This window comes from Danaus plexippus, chromosome 2, assembly GCF_018135715.1.
Source record: "Danaus plexippus chromosome 2, MEX_DaPlex, whole genome shotgun sequence".
NCBI classification, from domain to species: Eukaryota; Metazoa; Arthropoda; class Insecta; order Lepidoptera; family Nymphalidae; genus Danaus; species Danaus plexippus.
The window spans coordinates 2,462,471-2,483,326 of NC_083537.1; the positions used below are offsets into that span (position 1 = coordinate 2,462,471).

The 20,856-nt window shown below is 28.7% G+C and overlaps 2 protein-coding genes across 3 annotated transcripts in view; one reads left to right on the forward strand and one right to left on the reverse strand.

The window, feature by feature from the left end:
* LOC116779721 (alpha-tocopherol transfer protein-like) lies at positions 1-7,972 on the forward strand. The gene is made up of 6 exons (XM_032674123.2): positions 1-483; positions 2,352-2,446; positions 4,142-4,295; positions 5,755-5,948; positions 6,965-7,226; positions 7,452-7,972. Exons 1-6 carry the CDS (start codon positions 306-308, stop codon positions 7,499-7,501), a joined length of 933 nt encoding a protein of 310 aa, XP_032530014.2. The 5' UTR covers positions 1-305; the 3' UTR covers positions 7,502-7,972.
* The window catches only part of LOC116765268 (clavesin-1-like), a 20,465-nt gene continuing 7,177 nt past the window's right edge, over positions 7,569-20,856 (reverse strand). Inside the window, exons 1-7 of one of the 2 annotated variants that reach the window (XM_032654701.2) lie at positions 17,103-17,207; positions 13,262-13,441; positions 12,140-12,234; positions 11,167-11,320; positions 9,210-9,403; positions 8,703-8,964; positions 7,569-8,607 (exon numbers count right to left, since the gene is read on the reverse strand). In XM_032654701.2, coding sequence (XP_032510592.1) covers positions 8,576-8,607; positions 8,703-8,964; positions 9,210-9,403; positions 11,167-11,320; positions 12,140-12,234; positions 13,262-13,441; positions 17,103-17,112 — 927 coding nt within the window. In that variant the 5' untranslated portion in view covers positions 17,113-17,207 and the 3' untranslated portion in view covers positions 7,569-8,575. Of the gene's footprint in view, positions 8,608-8,702; positions 8,965-9,209; positions 9,404-11,166; positions 11,321-12,139; positions 12,235-13,261; positions 13,442-17,102; positions 17,208-20,856 lie in introns of those variants that run through there. The other variant, XM_032654700.2, reaches the window with a different exon arrangement.

Here is a 20,856-nt window from a genome sequence, read left to right on the forward strand (position 1 = left end):
ACTGACTGCTTCTTCTCAGTCGTTCACGAGCTTCTCCACTATCTGTTCGTTTATACAAAAAGATTGCATTTAAAATAACCTGATTGTGATATAACGTTAAATTGTGTTGAGTTTTAAATATTTTAGATGGAATCTAATAGGACGTTGTAACAGCAACATCCGTGCCACGTAGCTTGACGAGCTAAAATCTAAGTGGAAGGGTTTCGATTGCATTATGGTCCACTTCGCTGGGTTTTAGATCCCAGTCGGCTTTGAGATTGCGTTAGATAAGTAGATATATTGTGAACAACGATTGCTCAATCACCATGGGATTACAATTCGAAACGGATGGTACACCGTACGTTATGTGTGGTGATGAAAAGGTCAAGTTGGAAAAATTTCCCATCACAGAGGATTTCTATGTCGAAAAAGCTAGAAGTGAATTACGTGAAACGGAGGAAAACATTGTACAGGCCCTGAAAGAATTAAGGGAACTGTTGCAACGTAAGTACGTTTGTCTTAATTAGTTCTTGATAAATAAAGAATTAGCACCATACATAGAAGATTTTGTTACAGACATTAAAATGATTTTGTGATCATCAAGTATATAAAGTTTATTTAGATATAGAGACAAATATTTTTTATTAATGACGTAAAAACTCGGAACCTATAGATTCAATATAGACGTAAAGTAAACCTGTTTTGGGTATCTGAATTGCACCAAAAAGGAAAAGTTTGTTTTGTTATATCTCTATAAGAAAACTTGTTCATATTTTGTTCATACATAATGTTTTTTTTGCTTAGTTTCTTAATTGGTCATTTGTTTCACAAACATTAAAGATATTATTTCGTTGTCTATCTAAAGATAAATAAATGGATAACATTTATTTATCATTAGTTGAAGGCGAATAAATTTTAATATTTTAATATATTTAACTGTTTTTTTGTTTGTACTATGTTATTTTTATGTTTACGAGAAATTTGAGATGGTCCGTAGTTCAGAATTTCTTTATTTAAATGATTGTTTTTTGTTAAAAAGTCCTTAAAAAGGTTGTTTTATTTAACTCTTTTGTGTAAATATAATGTACACACATCCGCATACATTGTTTTGGAAGTGACATTTACATTTTTATTAAGCACATTTTGTTGATTTTGTTGATTATTAAATGTTGTTGAAATTTTAATACTCGAGAACTGTTTTCGTTTAATTTGAAGACGATATTAGCTCGTACTAAGTATACACAGAATAAGTGATGGATATATTATACATAGATATGTTACTGATACAATGACATGTGATATGTAGTCTGGAAGCTAATATTATGTCTGTGGCCAATTGGGTCAATTGATGCATGAAGCCTATTCATAATTCTTGATAAAATGAATAAGACTCTAACAAGGACTTTGTTTAACGAAAGTCAAGCATTTATATATATGTTGTCGTAATTTTTATTCATTTTTTAATATTTTAGTGTTATTTTTTTATCATTTACACTTTAAAATATAAATTTATATTGCAAATAAGAATTAAAATTTTGTTCTTTAAATATTCCTACCGTGCTCTACAAATATTTAGTCTGTCTGTTGTGTGTCTGTTCCATATCAGCTACGTTTATTGAATTTAGATGAAAAATTTACCTGAACTACGTTTACGTAATTATAGTTTTCTTTGTAGTGTGTAGGACTGTTGTATTGGCTTGGATTTTATGCTATAAGTCTTATTATTACTATAATATAATAAGAAAGAGAATATAAATAATGAATAAGGTTAAATTACAAAGAAAATTATGAGTACGTTTACCACGAGTGCAGCGTTAGACTATGTACATAGACTATGTACATAACAGATCATGAAATTTGTGATATTTTAGTATAAAAGTAGGTTATTGAAAGTGAAACTCATAACGTTTCGTATGTAACACACGTGTGGTAAGCGTATGCACTGTAGTAATATGCACTGTAGTAAACTATTGATAGTAATTTTGAATAGTCTGATTCATTTAATAGAAAATGCACGATTCTTAGGGAGTGTAATTTCAGACTACTATTTACAATTTTTTTATTTTCCAACCGCAATATTACTTTGTCTCCAAATTATTATTATTTTTATATTTTTACGTATACGATAATAAAATTTAATCGAATATTTGAAGTATTTAAACAATGCAACAACAATTAAAACCTTTTTACAAAGGTTTCCTGGTACTAGATGTAGATTTTCAAGGATTTCTTAAAAGTGAGATGATTGCTATTACTATCATAAACAATACTACAGTATTTGACGTTGTTCATATATTAGAAATTATTTCATATTAATATACGCACGTGTATCACATATATTGGAAATTTTTTCATATTAAAAAAATTTTCAGAGGAATCAAATCTTCTGGTACCTATCGACAACGATGAGTTTCTAATGAAATTTCTGCGTCCATCAAAATTATATGCGGAGAGCGCATTTAAACGGGTAAGTTAAAATTATTTACGATTTCTTTTCTCTACGCACGCACACGTGAGAAACAAAAAAATACGTTGTCCATTATGATTTTCTTAGTAATGTTAATGTATTATTACATATTTTCAAAATTTAAATAATGTTATTTAAAATCTAATAAAAAGCTAATATTCAAATAAATATTATTGAATTACTCGTATTTAAAGTCTCTTTAATGTCAGTTTAACATTAAATTGGCGGGAATATTTTTTGAACATTTGCCACAGATGAAGGCTATCAGTTATAGTAATAAATTGAATTGAATTGAATAGAATTTTACATTCATTTCATTTACTAATTCTTCACATGTAAAAGTATCCTCTTAATAATTTGACACGTAGGGAAATTATAATTTGTAATACATTTTAAATGTACACAAAAGTAATTGGCTACTTTGCTCTCTGTATTACAACTGAGAAGATGAAATAAAAAAAAGTTGGAAGAAAGAAATAAAATCTTATTTACAACATCGCAGTTTGGAGTAATGGGTAAATCTGAAAATTATATAGTTGAGTGTAACTCTACTTATTCAGACCACGCGTTTGATCATAGCGATACGAATTATGCTTTAAAATGAAAAAAAATATAACCAACGATTAGAATATAAAAAATAATTATTATACTACTTTGCCACGGAAACCAAACGTAATTAAAATTCATAAGACTTCACGTTCTCCTCATCTATGAGATATGTTCTCTCAAACTTTATCCAGTAATTAAACAATCCGTTATTCCTTTGGACACAACTTTAAGGCTCACAATGTTACATGGATTGATTGCTTAAAAACTAAATAGAAAATTTATTAATCAACTAATTGCCTGTACAAGGTTTCAAGGCAATTAATCAAAAAATTTGTAATTAATAATTTAGTTGTAAATTTTTAACATTGTTTAAAATGAAAATTACCGGACAAATGCAAGACTGGTAACGAGAAACAGATTAATTGTAGCCATTAAATATATCAGGTCACTATTAAAGTGTGGACATCCCTTCAAAGGAAAAGGTGCAATAAAATGCAGAAAAATCTTAACCATTTTCTACTGTTTTTCATTCGTAATTCTTGGACATCATAGTATTTACGTAGGCTTTTGTATGAAAAATGGTATATATTTTTTATGAACTATGTGTTATCACAATAAAAAACTTGGACCACGCATACATGTGTGTGATAGCCTGAGCTTAGTTCCATAACTTTAAACAAGTCCAGATAATTAGTTAGATATTATAATATATGATTTTCGCTTGAGTACCTTTTTTGGTTTTCATTATATTTTTGATTGTGGCCACCAATTACGTGACATAAGTAAGTTACTGAATATTTTTCTTTTTTTTGTCTTCAATTGGTGACAGAGTATGCATAGCAACAACATATAATGTGTTTACACATAATCGAAATGCCCTTATATATTCGATTATGTATATGTCCTTATATACATAATCGAAATGCCCTTATATACTGTTAAAATATTATAAATGTAAAAGTTTGTGCTTATATGTCTTAGCTTTTTTAATAAGACTAATGCTGCAAAACCGTTGTGGAGTCATAGAAGGAAAAAAATCGGTAATGAATTAGAAAACTAAGTGTAGCTTAAGTGTAGCCTTTACGAGACATAAATAAGAGAAATATGTATGGCATAGATAAATTCAATATATAAATATATTTTTAGATACAAGCATATTACAAGTTCAGACTCTCTCACAAGGACTACTGCTGTGATTTGTATCCGAGTAAAGTGCGCTCGGCCTTCGACCATTCCATAGTGTCCATCCTTTCGCCTCGAGACCAACATGGCCGCCGCATCATATATGTGGAATCTGGCGGTAAATAAAATAATATGTATATTTTAACAATCGACGAAGATGAAAGCTATTTAGATCATATCAATAGAAAAATGTTGAAATTAAACTAAATAATATCTAACCACTAAGATGTTCAATTTCAGAACGTTAAAAACATTTATTTTTTTATTGTTACTGGTCTGTAAAGAATTATTTTGAAACTATGTATGGTTAAATATATGTGAATAATGTTTGATGAGTTGCCATTTAATAAACAAAAGACAGATTAAAAATAACATCTTTATAATGCACTTGAGCTGGACCAAAATTTTACAGATATTATATTTTTGCATTATAATCGAACTAAAAAGACTTGAAACAATCTATACATCTCTTAAAACATCCCTTCAAAATCGACATAACATCAAGCACATAAGTTATTTCTGTATTAAAAATAAGGAATCATTTTCTTAAAAGACTGAATATAAACCTGTTAGGTTTAAAATATTGGATAGTTTTTATCTACTCACGAGATATAGGAACCACTATACCTTCTGTATAATTATTTTCAATGATTCGTTTTGTGACGTCAACAATAATATTTAACTTAAGTAAATTCAGTTCCTTCAATAAAATGTTCAATACATTTACTACTTGTACATTACTTTTATCTTTTAACTAGACAACGCGTTAAACATAATTTAACATCCCTAATGTCGTAAATAAAATGCTATCAAATAAGCAAAGTGAAATAAAATATTTTAGGGTTTTTTTATTTAATCAAGGCAATATAAATCAACTATCCATTTTCCTTTCTTTACTAATTTTGTCTATAAGTCTACACAGATGTAAAATAATTCTTTTGGCTTGCTAACCAATGTGTATCTTGTTCGAAAACAATTTGTTCATGATTAAACAGGAAGGATGTATTGAATTAGTTATTTTTTAATTACCATTAATTCTTTGTTTAAGATATTATTTTAAGGTCGCGACTTAGTTATAACGTCAGTATAGATGTATTTGTTAACGTTTTTTTCAAACAAGTTTAACGTAATATTAGTCCAAGTTTTAGGAACCTCTAAGATAAATCTTGAGTTTGTGGTTGTTAATAGATTATACTACGAAAAGATCCCAAGTAGATAGGTTTTATTAGAAAATATGTGGCGAAACTATTCACGATCTAATAGAGTCTTCAAAGGGAATAATGTTTTAGTTTTTTTTAATACAATTATACAGTAATTTTTGTAAATGATAAAAGACATGTAAATCTTTAACATATCAATAAAAGTCATACAAATTTTAGTCCCATTTACTTTTGCTTTAGATTAGTAGTGTCAAGGATATATTGTGCTAGTGAAACTATAATATTCATGTGATAAATTTTATAATATAAAATACTTACAAAAAATATTTCTAAATTAGGTTTGAAGAAGCGGCACAAGAACTAAAATAAAACAATCTACTAAATCCAGAATACATTTATAACTTTTAATGTTTCTAGAACGTTGGAATCCTCGTGAGGTACCTTTAAAGGAAGTTTTTCGAGGCATACAGCTGGGTCTGGAGGGAGCGATGGTTGAACCACGTACGCAAGTCTGTGGTGTGGCGGTCGTGCTAAACATGAAGGGCTTGTCGTTTTCACAGATAATGCAATTCACACCCTCATTCGCCAAAATGGTTGTTGATTGGATTCAGGTAAATTAAAAACACAAAAATATATAAAATGTTTATTAGAATAGGCATAAAAAATGAAAGAAAGAATAAACAAAAAATAAAAAAAATATAAAAATCATAACGGGCATTGTCAACTTATGTTATTATTATCTATTATTTTTATGCTATAGCTTCATTCGCTTCATCTCGGAATATTTTGCCAATGTCAAAGTTTTTATTGGTTGAACAAATATATAATAATTTTTGTCAACTTAAGAATTTCCGAGTATTATGATTATTCTTCGACCAATTTTGTCATAGTTTACTTAAAAAAAAACTAACACAAAAACCAAAAATTTATATTTTGTGTGAATCACTCAAAAATAATGAGAAGCTTGCTTTGTTTTACGAAGTACATGAATACGTTTTATTGGCATAAATAATAACTGTACTTGATTACAACTCTAATATCTACTTATTCAATGAAATAAGAACATAGGTAATAAATAAATTCGGCACTTGTTTGATAAAATAACTATCATATTTCCAAATTTCTTAAAGTTAAAAGTTTTAGTTAAAATAAAGTTTATGGCTACTGTTATTATTATTATTGCAAAAACTTTAAAGGTCGACTAATACTATTCGGTAAATTATCAATTAATTTTTAATAAATTTAAAACCAAAACTATTGGCTAGCGGTTATGAAACATGAAGATCATAAGGATAGCAAATTCAAATGTCACTTGACCACTTACATAACGACTGGGTATATTATATAACGTTGAGCAAAACCATCTGCAAATGTTTGAGGCATTTCAAAATTTTCCGCAACGAGAACGGGGTTTAGTGACCTTATATAAGAATTTTTAATTAATTTTAGGTAATATAATTTATGGTTAACACCGTTAGTTTGTAACTCAAAGCTTATAATTACTGTTTTGAAACTTTTATAATACTTATTGTCAAATAATAATACGACAACATTAACTTCTTATAGAAATTGTCGGAAGAATTTTATCAGTATATATTTTTAAAGGAGGTTATATGATTATTTCCAGGATTGCATTCCGATTCGCCTAAAAGGAGTACACGTGATAAATCAGCCATATATATTCAGTATGTTGTTCGCTATATTCAAACCGTTTCTACGCGAAAAGTTAAGATCTAGAATATTCTTCCACGGCTCCGATAAAGAGTCTTTATTGAAACATATACAACCTGGTTCCTTGATGAGAAGGGTTGGTGGGGACTTACCTGATGATGACATAACTGGAGAAGTTTTGTGGAAGATGCTCAATCATTACGAAGATGAATTCAGACGTAAGTTTTTTCCCTCAATTCTTTCTTTCCGACAGACTAAGATCTTAGACCATTCTCCCTATTTCTTAGAATTCGTATTCAAGACGTAATTATTATAATTACTTATAATTTTTTTTTTCATGTTCTTATATTCATCAAAACGTAGATTTATGCTTATATTTGCTGCTATGATTTTTCATTTTAATTAATTATTTTATTAAAATATTTGTTCCATTGTATTTTCAGACGCAAATTCCTATGGTTACGTCACTAATAACAACGAAATCAAGAAATAAATATACACAACTCTTTAGATTAATGTTCTTATCGGATGTATGGGAGCACGAATAAAACCGGTTTAAATATAGAAATAAAAATATATATATTTTTTTTGTACAAATTAATTTACAATTGAATATAATATGACAAACAAAAAAAATCTGTGATAAATTTGTTCTTTTTATAGAAACGTGGTTTATGCACATTAATATAGTGAGGGTTCTGCTTAAGTATAAAAGGGAGGGTCATCAAAATAATGTGGACCACATTTGCTTGTGGTTTTTATTAAGGCATGGGCCATCGAATTGAAATAATCCTTCCAATGATGGTCCTAATCGATCTCCGTTAGCAACTTTTTCTGTGCAGCCGCTCGTTTAAGCTGTAATTCTTCAGATTTTTTCCTATCATTACAGGAAATTAAAATGAACCTTGTAATACAATACCAGGCGTATTGTTATGTAACTTTAATAAATTCATTAAAAAACTCATGAAGTCTGTATCCGTACCATTTCCTTAACGCAGGTGAATTACTCTTAATCATATAAAGTGCTATGAATTTTCGAACCTTGTTGGAAAAACTTGTCACATTTGTCATAAAATATGACACGAATTTGTTTTTTTTATGTTAAACATGTGCTTCGGAATTATAAATTAAAATTTAGTATAGTAATGTCCGTTTTTTTGTGTGTGTGCGTATTTTTTCAGTTGCTTAAGTGTTTTTGAGCGGAGAAACTTACAAGATTTAAAAACAACACTCCAATCACATCAGTTGAATTCGCAAATCCATTGTGCATTATCAATAATATCACAGTCCTTTAAGTGATTTTTCTATTAACAATAACATATATACATCATGTATTAAATATTATTTGTCTTTTTTTTTAACATATTCAATATAAAAACCCCTACAGCTATATGTATATACAATGAGATTTTAATTTTATATAGAAAATTATTCATGAAAAATGCGAACATAATTATTATAACGTACAACTAAATACAGTAAACCGTGTCATGCATAAAATGAACACCATGTAGGTGATAACATTTTCAATATCACATTTTTATTTAAATTTTAAAATATATTAAATCTACTTTTTCTTATACCCATACGAATTGATAGCTGAAACAAAAGAAATGTTTTTGGTTAGTATAAAATTCTAATCAACTAACTTTCCTCTTGATCATCACACAAAAAGCCCATGTATTCATCATTACCTATAAACTCCTTATCACATATCAGGAGCAGTTCCAACCATTGGGGTCCAGAAACATTAGGTATGGTCAAAGTTCCTCCATAGCAATCTGGCAAACATTTGGGGCTTATATATTTATAGAGCATCTCCCTGTCACTGCCCATGAAAACGATACGCGACCGCAGTTTCTCCTTCAGCAGGGGCTTGAAGAGTTGGAACACCATATTGAAGATGTATGGCTGGTTAATTATATAGAAACCTTTGATACGGAGCGGTATGCTTTCCTGCAGAAAATTATATATTCGTTATTTCACCATCAACATAGTTTTAACTTCATCATTTTCGACATAGGCTTTTGTTAACATATTTGTTCGCTTTACGCAAATTTGTCACTATTGTGGGACTTTCTTGAAAATATATTTCTGCTAATATAAATATTCTTTTATAATGATAATCAACAATGTTGTCAATTTTCCTATCATCAAATAAGTAGGACTGCTTGCTTTATCAGTAATATACGCTAGAATACCTGTAACCAGTCGACAATTCTCTTTGCGAACTGCGGCGTGAACTGCCAGACTTGCTGCAGCGAGAGTCCATCCATGTCAAAGATGACGACGGCCCCACAGACCTGCGTCTCAGGCTCCAACATGGCCGCCTCGAGGAACAAAACGCAGCCCTTGAACACTTCATCCAGCGAGCATTTGTTGTGGTTCCATTTTTCTGTTGGGAGTTTTGGATATAATAACTTCAACTTATAAATAACTTAATTTTCTCCGATACGTATTAAGTTAATTGTCAAAGTAATATCGAAGAAATGTTCGTCGTCATATTGAAAGAGGGATTTCATTAAATAAATCAATTTATTTAATTCGAAAATAAATCACATTTTTTTTAAACGAAACCTTTTTTGTCAGAATATCATTACATTATAGGCAAAGAAAAATCTATAACGGCATGGGCAACGGAGCGGAATTTTTTTTATAACATTAAAAACTTTCACCGTGCTATGGAGTTACTGCCATGTTTAATATCTCTCTCCGCCATGAGTGTATTACGTAATCATCTAGTTTAAAACTTTCGCAATTTGTACCTATAGTAAATGGAATTTTCTTACTTGAATATCAATAATTAGGGCTACTACATAAGCAATGAAAATTTCACTATACGTTTTACCACAGTTATCCCATCGAAACAATAACTGGGCATAAATATATCGAGGCTGTGATAATTTGCATAAAATAATATATTATCTATCAAATGTTACGATCATTTCATCATCATCATCATCAGCCTATAGGAGCCTACCGCTGAGCAAAGGCCTCTTTTCACATGGAGAAGGTTAGAGCATTAATCATTTGATTGTACAAAATTATCGATAGTATTCACAGCACCACTAAAATATAAAAGACTTATTTTGTTTATTTTTTGTTCTTGGTTAGTTTAAATGTTTACATCTGTATGTTTTTTTTTTTGATTAATAGACTGAAAAAAAAAAAAATATATATATATATATATTAAGACTGTCGGTAAATTGTAAATACATATCTTTAATTAATTTATAAAATTGTTAAGTGATTTTAGAATTTTGGCGAATAATAAACAATTTTTTTTCTTTAAATAAAAATAAAAAATAGTTTTGTTATTATAACGGGAACCGGTTAAAATCAGATTTCGCTTCATACGAGCAACATTTTCATAGATATCTTTAAAAATGCTATGAAACTGAATGTTTACGTTTTTTATCTTGTTTCGTTGGATTTTTCCATAATTATTAATGGAAACTATAATTAAAGTATCATTAAGTTGATATGCAACTTCATTTTATAGAAATCTGACGGAGAAGTGTAATTTGTTTTTGATAAGAAAAAAAAACAAAGCAGTGTACTTGTATTCTACTAATTGGTCAATTATCTTTATACTTAAACCGCTCAAACGGATATGAAAAACTGCCGTATAATTTGACGTGGAGTAGTTTTTTAATACTTCTAAATTATCTTAAATTACTTTAAATCAGATATGGTGACATGTCTGTTGAGAGTTACTAGTTTATACAGACCCATAAAACTCTTAGTTACAAGGAACGTAATTATAAAAGTCATTAATCATTCAATCTTATAGAAAATAATAATACCCGTGATACAATATGCGGTTTTTAAATATTTTAAATTAAAGTTTTTTTATTTTTTTATTAATATATAATAACCGTTGTTATATCATTAGTTTCTAAGGTCTGTGCTATGTTAAATTATTTGATTCTATAGAAATTTTATGTCAGTTCTAAAAATCGATTTAAAAATGAATACTATCGGTTTTCTGAAAATAAATGCATTAAGTCACTTCCCTGATTCATAGTTCTTTTCGTTATGGTTGAACTAAATATTTTTATTTTTCGACTTTAGGCTTTATAATTAAGGATTGTTATATTGTCATCTTTTGTTGGCTGGTATAAGCTGTAGATGAGAATTTTTATAAGTACAACTTACTCCCGAGTTCCAGTACGAGAACTCTCCGTCCCAGCTGGTCTCTGTTTGGCAGAACACGTAGAACGTTCTGTTTGAACACATTTTGCTCTTGACTGGGAGTCAGACCCTCGTAATGCTTGCTGTGTTTTACTTTGAACGCATAGTATCTCTTTATCTGGAACACGTATTAAAGTTTTATAATGTTGGAAAATGTAGATAAAAAAAAATTAACGAATCACTTTTTTTTTAATCTACATTTTCTTTTAATCTCATCAAAATCTTTGTAGATTACTAAAAGTTTTTATATAATCAAATCTGTTGACCTTCAATAGGAACTAAGTTTGTATGAGGTCATCGGAGTTTTTGTGATATTTTGGTTATTACGAAGTAACGGTACTTAATTCAAGACAAACTATGACGTGGTTTTCTCAGAAAATAAGTAGTAATAAACCTACCATATACTGTCTCAGAATATAATTTAATACGTTGCTTTTTTGCGAATTCAAATATAGTAGACGTTATCTTTAAAATATTGAATAATATGGAAACTGCTTTAAAAGTAATGTATCCAAGTTTTAAACTGAACATCCGTCGGTCCTTTGAGGATAAAAAGGTGCTTAAGTAACTTTATTTCAATTACATTTTATTTTATAAATCGACGTTATTTTTTTATAATTTAATATCTATTTAAACTGATTTCAATTTCGTCAATCGTTTCAGCAGGGTCATGATCACACCGACTTTTCTGTCATAGGATTTGTCTTTGATTCTTTTTTTTTTATGCTATGGCTTTATAGAATCGTGGAATATTTTGCCAATGTCAACGTTTTGCCTTTAATTCTAATTAAAAAACATTACCTGTCAGATTGACAGATGTCAAGCTTGATTAAACTGCTATGCATTGAGATACATATATTTAATTTTTTATTGTTTCATTATTAGAATTATGGCAATATATTTTGTCAATTATAATTAATAATGAAAGCAAACTTACTAAATCATATGCACTTTCAGGATAGAATTTGCAGGGTCGTAGGAACCTGATGAGCCAAGCGTCGTTTTCGACGGGAACCCATAGGTCTTTGTCGGCTGTGAAATAAAAAAAAAAAAAATTGAATTAAAAAAGATTAACAAAAGTTTAGTAATTGATTCTAGTAGCTTTAAATGAGGTTATATATTTTTTTAAATAACGGAATAAATAGGTGAAAAGCTGTAACACAAAAAAGATTCAACTAATCTTCATTTATCTATTATATTTTTAGAAACACCTATGTTAGTATGGATAACGGCTATCGATTTTACATTTTAACCTAATACAATTAACTTAATAATTTAACACGTATAATGACATTATAACTTTGATGTCAAAATACAGTAAAAGCTCACGTTAGAAGACTTAAATAATTGAGAAGCCGGAAATTTCTTTCCTTCATTTTACTAATGTGTTTGGTTATCAGACTTTAAATATTAATTTACATTAAATATACATAAACACTAGATATTCTATTTGCTATTGAGGAAAAGTTTTAGTCTTCCACTAATTTATACTGGTCAAAACGGATGTTATAAAAAGCAGGCCTGCGATCAAACAGCTAGTTCACTTTTGATCGATTGGGCATATTTTTTTTGTGCCTACTCCCCCTTACTCTTAATATAATTTGATACTAACATTAAAGGAATTTCAGCGTTATTTCTGTGACTTTATTACCAAGCTGCTCTTTGTTATCCATTGAGTATTAAAGTTTCGAAGTCGATTCATTACTAACAGACAAGCAAGACTTCCTTAAGCAAGTTCTAATTATAATGTTTAACAGGTCGTAATAATTAAACTATTCATAACAACTCTGTCGCCGACATGAATAGTTTAATCAAATGTCTACTAACATTAATAATAATCCTAAAGTAAAGCTTACTAATTCATTATTTAAAGTAAACTTTATTAAAAAGCTGAATAGCTTTTTGCGGTTAATATTCATAAAATTAAAAAAAAATTGGTTTTATTTGCGTTTTACCAACATTTTTTACACTTATTTGATTTACATTTGTATAATTAACATTTATAGTGTCATTTAACTACATTTGGTTCAACAATAATGGTTATAATCATAATCCTTACCTTCGAGGAGGCTTCTCAGTTCCTCAACCGCTGGTTTCACGATGTCTGGCGTCTCTCGGAGTTCGCGTCTAGCTATTTCTCGGACAGATTCTTTTGGCTCTTCAAGCTCAAATTGTAGAAGATAGTCACCAAGTTGCACACAAGGCAGTGTGCTCACATCGGACAACATGTGACGTGATACTGGAAATTATTAATTAGTATAGAGAAACTGTAAGTGAAAAACTATTTAGTGTATATGGACTTATATTGAGAATATTATTTACGGTTTAATTATGATATTTGCTCTCATATTTAGACAAGGCCTCGTGAAGATTTCATCAAAATAGATACAGGCGTTATACGGAAAACAAATTATGAAAAATAAAGTACATATTTATATAATTTCAATATATACATAAAATATTTATAATCCGTTTACCATAAGTTTGGAAATGTTAATATGATCGCAGATTATAAACTCAATTTACATTAAAACTTTATTTATGAATAATTTTTGAATCATTCTGTATATATAATGTCATTTATTTAAATTAAAAGCATATTATGACTAGATTTCAATAAGTAATGATTTGTAAACTCTTTGCAAACAAAAAATTTTTACAGGCGACGTCGCCCGCAAATAATATCAGTTATTGTTCAGTTATCCAAAAAAAATATAGTTTAAATGACTTGTTATTAAATCAGCTATCTACTGGTGAAAGCACTGTAACAATCGGTCCAGCGGTTTTTAAGATAACATGGAAGAAAAAGACAAATAAAGATTGATAAAAAAAATTCCGTATATACCGTCTTTACATTCATACCTTTAGTGAAAAAAAATATGTTTTTTTTTTTTGAGAAAAACAGACAAGTCAATTTTATTAATTTTTATGTACCTCATTGTTATTTTTTACACAAAAACTTATTACCAAGTCACTTAACGACATTACGAAACGTAATCATTATTACTATTGTCATTATCGTTATAAAATTATTCAAAAGTGGTAAAAATAACTAAAAATAAATGTTAAAAAAAATATTCTTATTAGTTTATAGTTTAGTCTGTGGGATTGATTCCTTTGAATTGAAATTGAAAAGATTTCAAAAAACTTTAATGAAGTTACCATGACATAGTCAAATAATCTATAATGTGATATTATATAACCTGTAATCTAATCCTGCCAAATGGCTAACTCAAACTCAATAAGAATCTTACTTGTTTTTTATTCTCTGAGATTTACGTATTTATTAGTCTAGTGAAGACGCTTAAATTGATCATTAACAAACGTCTATCAATCATATGTTTCGTAATGTATGCGAAAAGAAATCTCTTACAAAGATTTGATGTTGTGGTTTCAGATTTTGATTTTAAGATAAGGACTGACTTCATTCTTTGTTAAAGTTTAATCTGTCAAAATATATATCAGTATATCTCTTGAGTATTTTTTTCATTTAATAGTGAACCGAACTTTATCGTTCAGCGAAATCGCTTCGAGAGTTCATTCATGTCACGCAAGGATAATAAATATCAATTAATGTTTAAAAAGAATCGTCATCAAATCACCTACAGACGATTCTTTTGTATTTATGTTTAGGTTTAAAATATCATCAATCTATTCTGCATATAAAACAAATATTGTATAACATTAAACATCAATGGTGTACAGAAAAGCATTATCATTGAAGATAATTTATTTGATTTGTCCTAAAAAAACACGTCCATTACAGAGACTTGAAGCGGATCGATAATGATATAAAAAAACCATTCGCTTTATGTGAAACTTTTTCAATACCATATTTTTTATATTTATATGACAAAAATAAATAATTGCTGTATAAATTTATGGTCGACCAAATGATTTTTAACACCAAACATGAGATAATCCACTTCAGATACAGGATGTGTCTTGTACTTGAAGGTCGTTAATATTTATATATATATATATATATATATATATATATATTATATATATATATACATGTTTTTTGTTTGTTATTTCAAGTTCAGTGTGAAGACAAAATCGAAAATAAATATTTGCAAGGCCTTCATGAGTTAAGTTAAGGAAATTGTAGTGAGACTAACAAAGTAAATATATTTTGATTGCATACATGCGGTATATAGATAAATAACTATTGTAGCTCGTATAATGATAGGAAAAAATATTGATAATAGTTTCATTAACGGAAATGTGTTGTAAATCAGTTTCTAGGTATTTTTTTTTAATACAATCGTGATCAAAACTAGAATCATGATAAAACATGAATGTAAAACGTTTAATTGCCGTCAAAGCCATAATTTCCTCAAAGCAATCCTCCCACTGACAGCTCTTTCCAGTGATTTTTTATTCTGACAAATTTAACTGAGTACTTTATGCAAATGAGTAAGCAATTAATGTATGTTGCACCTTCGATATAGGCAATAATACTGGCCAGTTATCGAAAGAAGCCAACTGGTTATTAAAATTAGGATAATTCATACATATTTTTTTGTAAATCATTGATAAATACTTCTTTCAATTTCCTATTTTTAAATATTTATTTTCATATTAAAGAGATCTTGTTAAAAACAACATATATTTTAAAAAGCGAATACGACCTTCATAATTACAGTAACTCATTTTTACACTGATTTAACATATAGAATATAGGTATATTATTTGTGTACTTAATTATATTTATTGTTATTATTGAATAGCAATTATACATAGTAAATAATAGTATTGCTCACGTATTTTTTTTTTACATCAGCTGTTTATTTATGACTCGTACAATAGTGAGACTGTTTTTTAGAAGTAAATTCTTAAGTCTCAAATAACATGTTTTGAAAACATAAAGTAAGGTTATTAAAATAATTTTTGTATTAAATCCATAGATAAAATCGTTAAAAATATTACAAATGAAGGATACAGAAAAAGAACAAGGAATATAATTTTTTTTATATTGTTTAATTTGCTATTGAGTCTATGTCTATGGTATTTCGATTCTAAATCATTCGTTTTAAAAACTTAATTTTAATTTATGAAACACAATGAACCGGGAATGTCCGACATACATATAAAGGCTTATCCAAATTATTTATTACAGGTAGGATATTTTTAACACAAAATTTAATGCTACTTTTGTCTTTCAAGAATGGCCACACAAAGATTTATTTTGATCAATAAGGTTTAAGCAAGCCACTTAACTAGCAATGAATTTGAGCTCCCTCGTTTCTATATAAAGACTTTTTGCCTATAAGTGAGGCCAAAAAGACCTAATGTCATTTAACTCTGTACCAAAGCAGTACAACTATTTGACAATACATTCCATTCTCCAACATGATTCAGAATTGGAAGCTTCATGTTTTTTTTTCTTTTTCTCGAATTATATATTCAACAGTTTTTTTTAAATTTAACAGCAATAATAAAAATATATTTAATAATAAGCACCAATAGTTTGTAAGCAAATATATATATTTTTTTGTTATATTATATTACAAAACAAAAAATAAAAAAAATATATAAACTTCTAATTTTTTTTTTAAATCTGTTAAAAAGGGCAATTCTTATTACTTATCTGTACCCTTCATATTAGAAAGTTACTTTAGTGATGCTAAACAAATTCAACCTACTCATTTTTAATTCGTTCTAAATTTAAAATAAACATCGCGTGTTTTCATAGCATTGCAGTATTCCTGTTACATAGTGTTGTGAAAACGATTAATATTGTAATTATTGCAGAACGTATTAACCGAACGAGATGATTTCACATACTTGACATTGTAAGTAAAATAAATGCAATGAAATTTGATACTGGATGTTTAATCTAAAGCTCTAGTCGGTGAATATAAAAAAATATATATTTATTGTATTATAAAACTCACTTTTTCCCATGTTGACAAAATATATTTCCTGTTATGAGTTCACAGTAAACAAATGTAACGGAGGCGAGAAACGCGCTTGTCGACGTTTGCGATGCGACTACACGCTTGGGAGTACTTTTACATCATATATAGCAATAGACGCTTGACCATTTACCCGAAATGTAATGTTCGTTCACTATTGTTCGGTTTTTTGTTAATATGTACCTATATTTCTATTAAATTAATAGAGTTCCGTTTAAAATTACAAAAAACCCGTAAAAATGCTTCTATTATATTATCATAACTTTAGTATTTATGTTTGTTTGTATGCAAGTTTTTGATCTTTTTTTTAAGAGATGTCTTACGTAATGAAAACAAAAATCTCTTTTGTACCTAAAAGATTAATATCAAAAGTGAGAAGATATTTTACAACTTCTATGTCATCTTGTCTCTTCTTTTTTTTATATAATAACGCTATCAGATTTTTTTTTATTAAATTCATCTGAATGATAGAAAAGAAATCATTTATTACGTAAAAACACTCGCTAATGTTTGTCACAGCGTTGTTCCTTCGACATCACTAGATAGATGAACGTTTCACTGAATTTATAAAATCAATTATAATCCCATTAAGCACTTCACAATTTCAATTAAAATAGTATTTTATTGACAAACACAACAAACCTTATTACTGAGAGAGTTTAGGTCAGAGGATACATACGCTATGATAGTAAAAAAAAATCTATGATTTATCACAGTAATTCTAAATTCGAAATGAGAAGTTCTCTCGGCCCAGATATTTGTCATGTCTAACGGGATCGGTAAGTGAGCACAGATTAAATACTATTATATGAATAGTTAGCTTGCGATACGCCTATAGCTGCTATACAAAGCCACATAATTTATGAAGGTAGATACACTAATTTTATTCGACGCGTTCAATCAAGTTATCCTCTTTATATTTTATTAAGACTTAAAATTCTAGTAAATTCATACATTCGGTTTGATTACTATGTTATTGATATGTTGCAAATGTCCTAACGTTGAGACAGACAGATTACGATCTGTTACTAATTATAATGGAGAAGACGTTATTAAATATCAGAAATTTTGACAAATAAATTACTTCTGATTTAACAACAAACAAGTAAATATCTACGATACTATTGCTTTTTATAAATAAACATGATATTAATTTCTAATTCACATTGATATATATAAAATAATTAAATAAAACCAGCTAAGAAGTGAATATTTCTCCTGCAATGCAAGTATGAGTGGGATTCACCCGTTATTGATTGGTCAGTTTTTTTTTCAAAACATCTCTCTATAGATGAACAGGTTGCTTTCTAAATCATGACCTTAAAATTTGTATGAGAATCGGCTCCTTGGTCGAAAACATAAGAAAGCACATATAGATCAAAAGGCTTAATATTTTTCGGACCCTAGTTAATCTAATTGGAGACCAGATAGGGTGGAAGTAGAGACATTGATTCATATTTCTATTTGCCATTATCCTAAGAAAATTCTCCTCTCTTAAGTCAGATTTACAAAGTGACGTTGAGAAGAATATTAACGGCAATAAAATCCAATGAGGTGCATTCTGATTTCATTGGTCGTAGATTGATCATACTCGTATTTTTTATTATATGTTCTGCTTATTAAAAGTCATGTTTATAATAATTGTCAAACCACCTGGTAAGATACCAAGATATATCCACGAAGCAAAAAAATCGCTGGCATCACTTACAATCAACTTAGAGGGAGTATTATTTCACACAAATCTTATCTTTAACTATCTGTCTCCACTCTAAGTTACCTTTTAAGTCGTCATGTGTACCTAGCATTCGTTAGGTATTTTAAATTTATAAAATTACATATATAGTATTTATTTTACTTCATTTTAGTATGTATATAATAAAGTTTATGTTTATATATGTTTTTGTATATAAACATATATTTTTAACACTTCTCAACCCACTTTCATCTTCAGTCTGTCCTTACCCAAAGGGTAACTTGGAAGAAATCGCTCACAAGGTAAAGGTCGCCCTAATGACTACATTATTTCCTTCTGTGACATTCTGTATTTATTAAGTCTTTGAGTGATGGACAATAAAGAATATTGTATTGTAACTACCGTGAAGAGAACTTAAAAGTTGTAAATAGCATTAAAATACCTTTCAAATTAAATTATATATTTTGGAATATTTTACTCCATTACTTGTGTATACTAAGCATTCGTGTGTTTGTTTATGTTTAAAAAAAAAATTGTCTTGAATAATGTATGTCTTAAACGATTTAAATATAAAAATACTGTCCGCGAATGTCTTACAGCAAATGTTATGGAAAAAAAAATAAACAAATTGTGTATTCTTGTGTCTTCTTTCTGTAATAAAACACTTGAACGTGTATACAAATCTTTTATGCCAAAATAATTACTTAATTTCCCAAACAGTATTGAAAACGAAATCAATAATAGAAATTTCGTAATATTTTGATGGTATAAATGAACTTTTATCACATCATTAATAGGTACCTACTATAGGATGAGTTCAAGTAATATTCAACGTAGTGTCAGGGTCACGTTTCAACGAACGCACTCCTCGTCAGGGTCGGATGTCATTTACATCATTTAAAAGATTTAAGATCCGCGTACAAAAATGGTATTCATAGATGATTAGGTACTCATCATAATTTTCTTTTCTTTTTATACCTCCTTGCCAGATTAAAAAAATGTATTCGAGGCAAATCATTAAAATAATAACCAAAGGGGACGCCAACAAAGTTGTTGGGGCGTACAAAATATAATCGCATTGAGAACGCGTATCTCTTTGAAACACGTTAAACGATTTTTTTTTGTAGAAATGTTATAAATTAGTAAGAAATTGACAGTCCGTTGTCGTAAATTTAGTAAAAAAGAAACCAAATAATGAATTATATTCGAAATATCAGATTTCACAACAGGCAAAGAAAAACTAATAAAGGAGGGGGTCATATGCCACAAGACAAGCTGCCAAAGCGATACAGACAATACAACAAAAAGTTTTTCTTATTATAAACACATACACTGGCTCTATACTACATCGCTAACACGGATATGCAACATCCGTTTTATTGAAAGGAAAATAGAAATAAGACTTCGTAGTACAAAAAGAAACATTGAGCTAACATTCGATATACGAAGTTATAAAAAGTGGTAAATGTTGTCCACGACTTTTAAAATCGAATAATTTGTACGCACACACACTTAATATATTTTTATCAAGCTAATTGGTGAAAAACGCATATGTTGGGTAAACTAAATATTTTTATAATTGATATCTATGAAGAATATAATAAAATCTAGACAAGTTAATTTGAAGTGTCGATTAATAACAGGTAGGTTTCAATTTTGATCTGATTTTTCCTCATTATATACAGTGTACATCTCCTATGTTTGCATCTAACTGAAGTTGTGTCGTTTTAGATCCACTAACAAAGGTCCTAATTGTGACTTCAGTCGAAGCTGTTAAATTTTATTGCATTCATAACCTAATCCCGGATCGTCTTTCCTCCATTCTACAGGTCACTTGCAGAATATACTGTGCACGTCTTTGCACGGATGAAGGCCATATTTAAAACAACCACCCAACCAATTTCCTCATTAAATTGTAGTGAAGAATAGTATGTCCAATCAGTACAAAACATTATTCGTTGAAGAAATTCCGATCAAAATAAAAAATCAACGCCATCTAGTATCGAGCAGCTATACTAAAATAACAACTATTCAATGGTA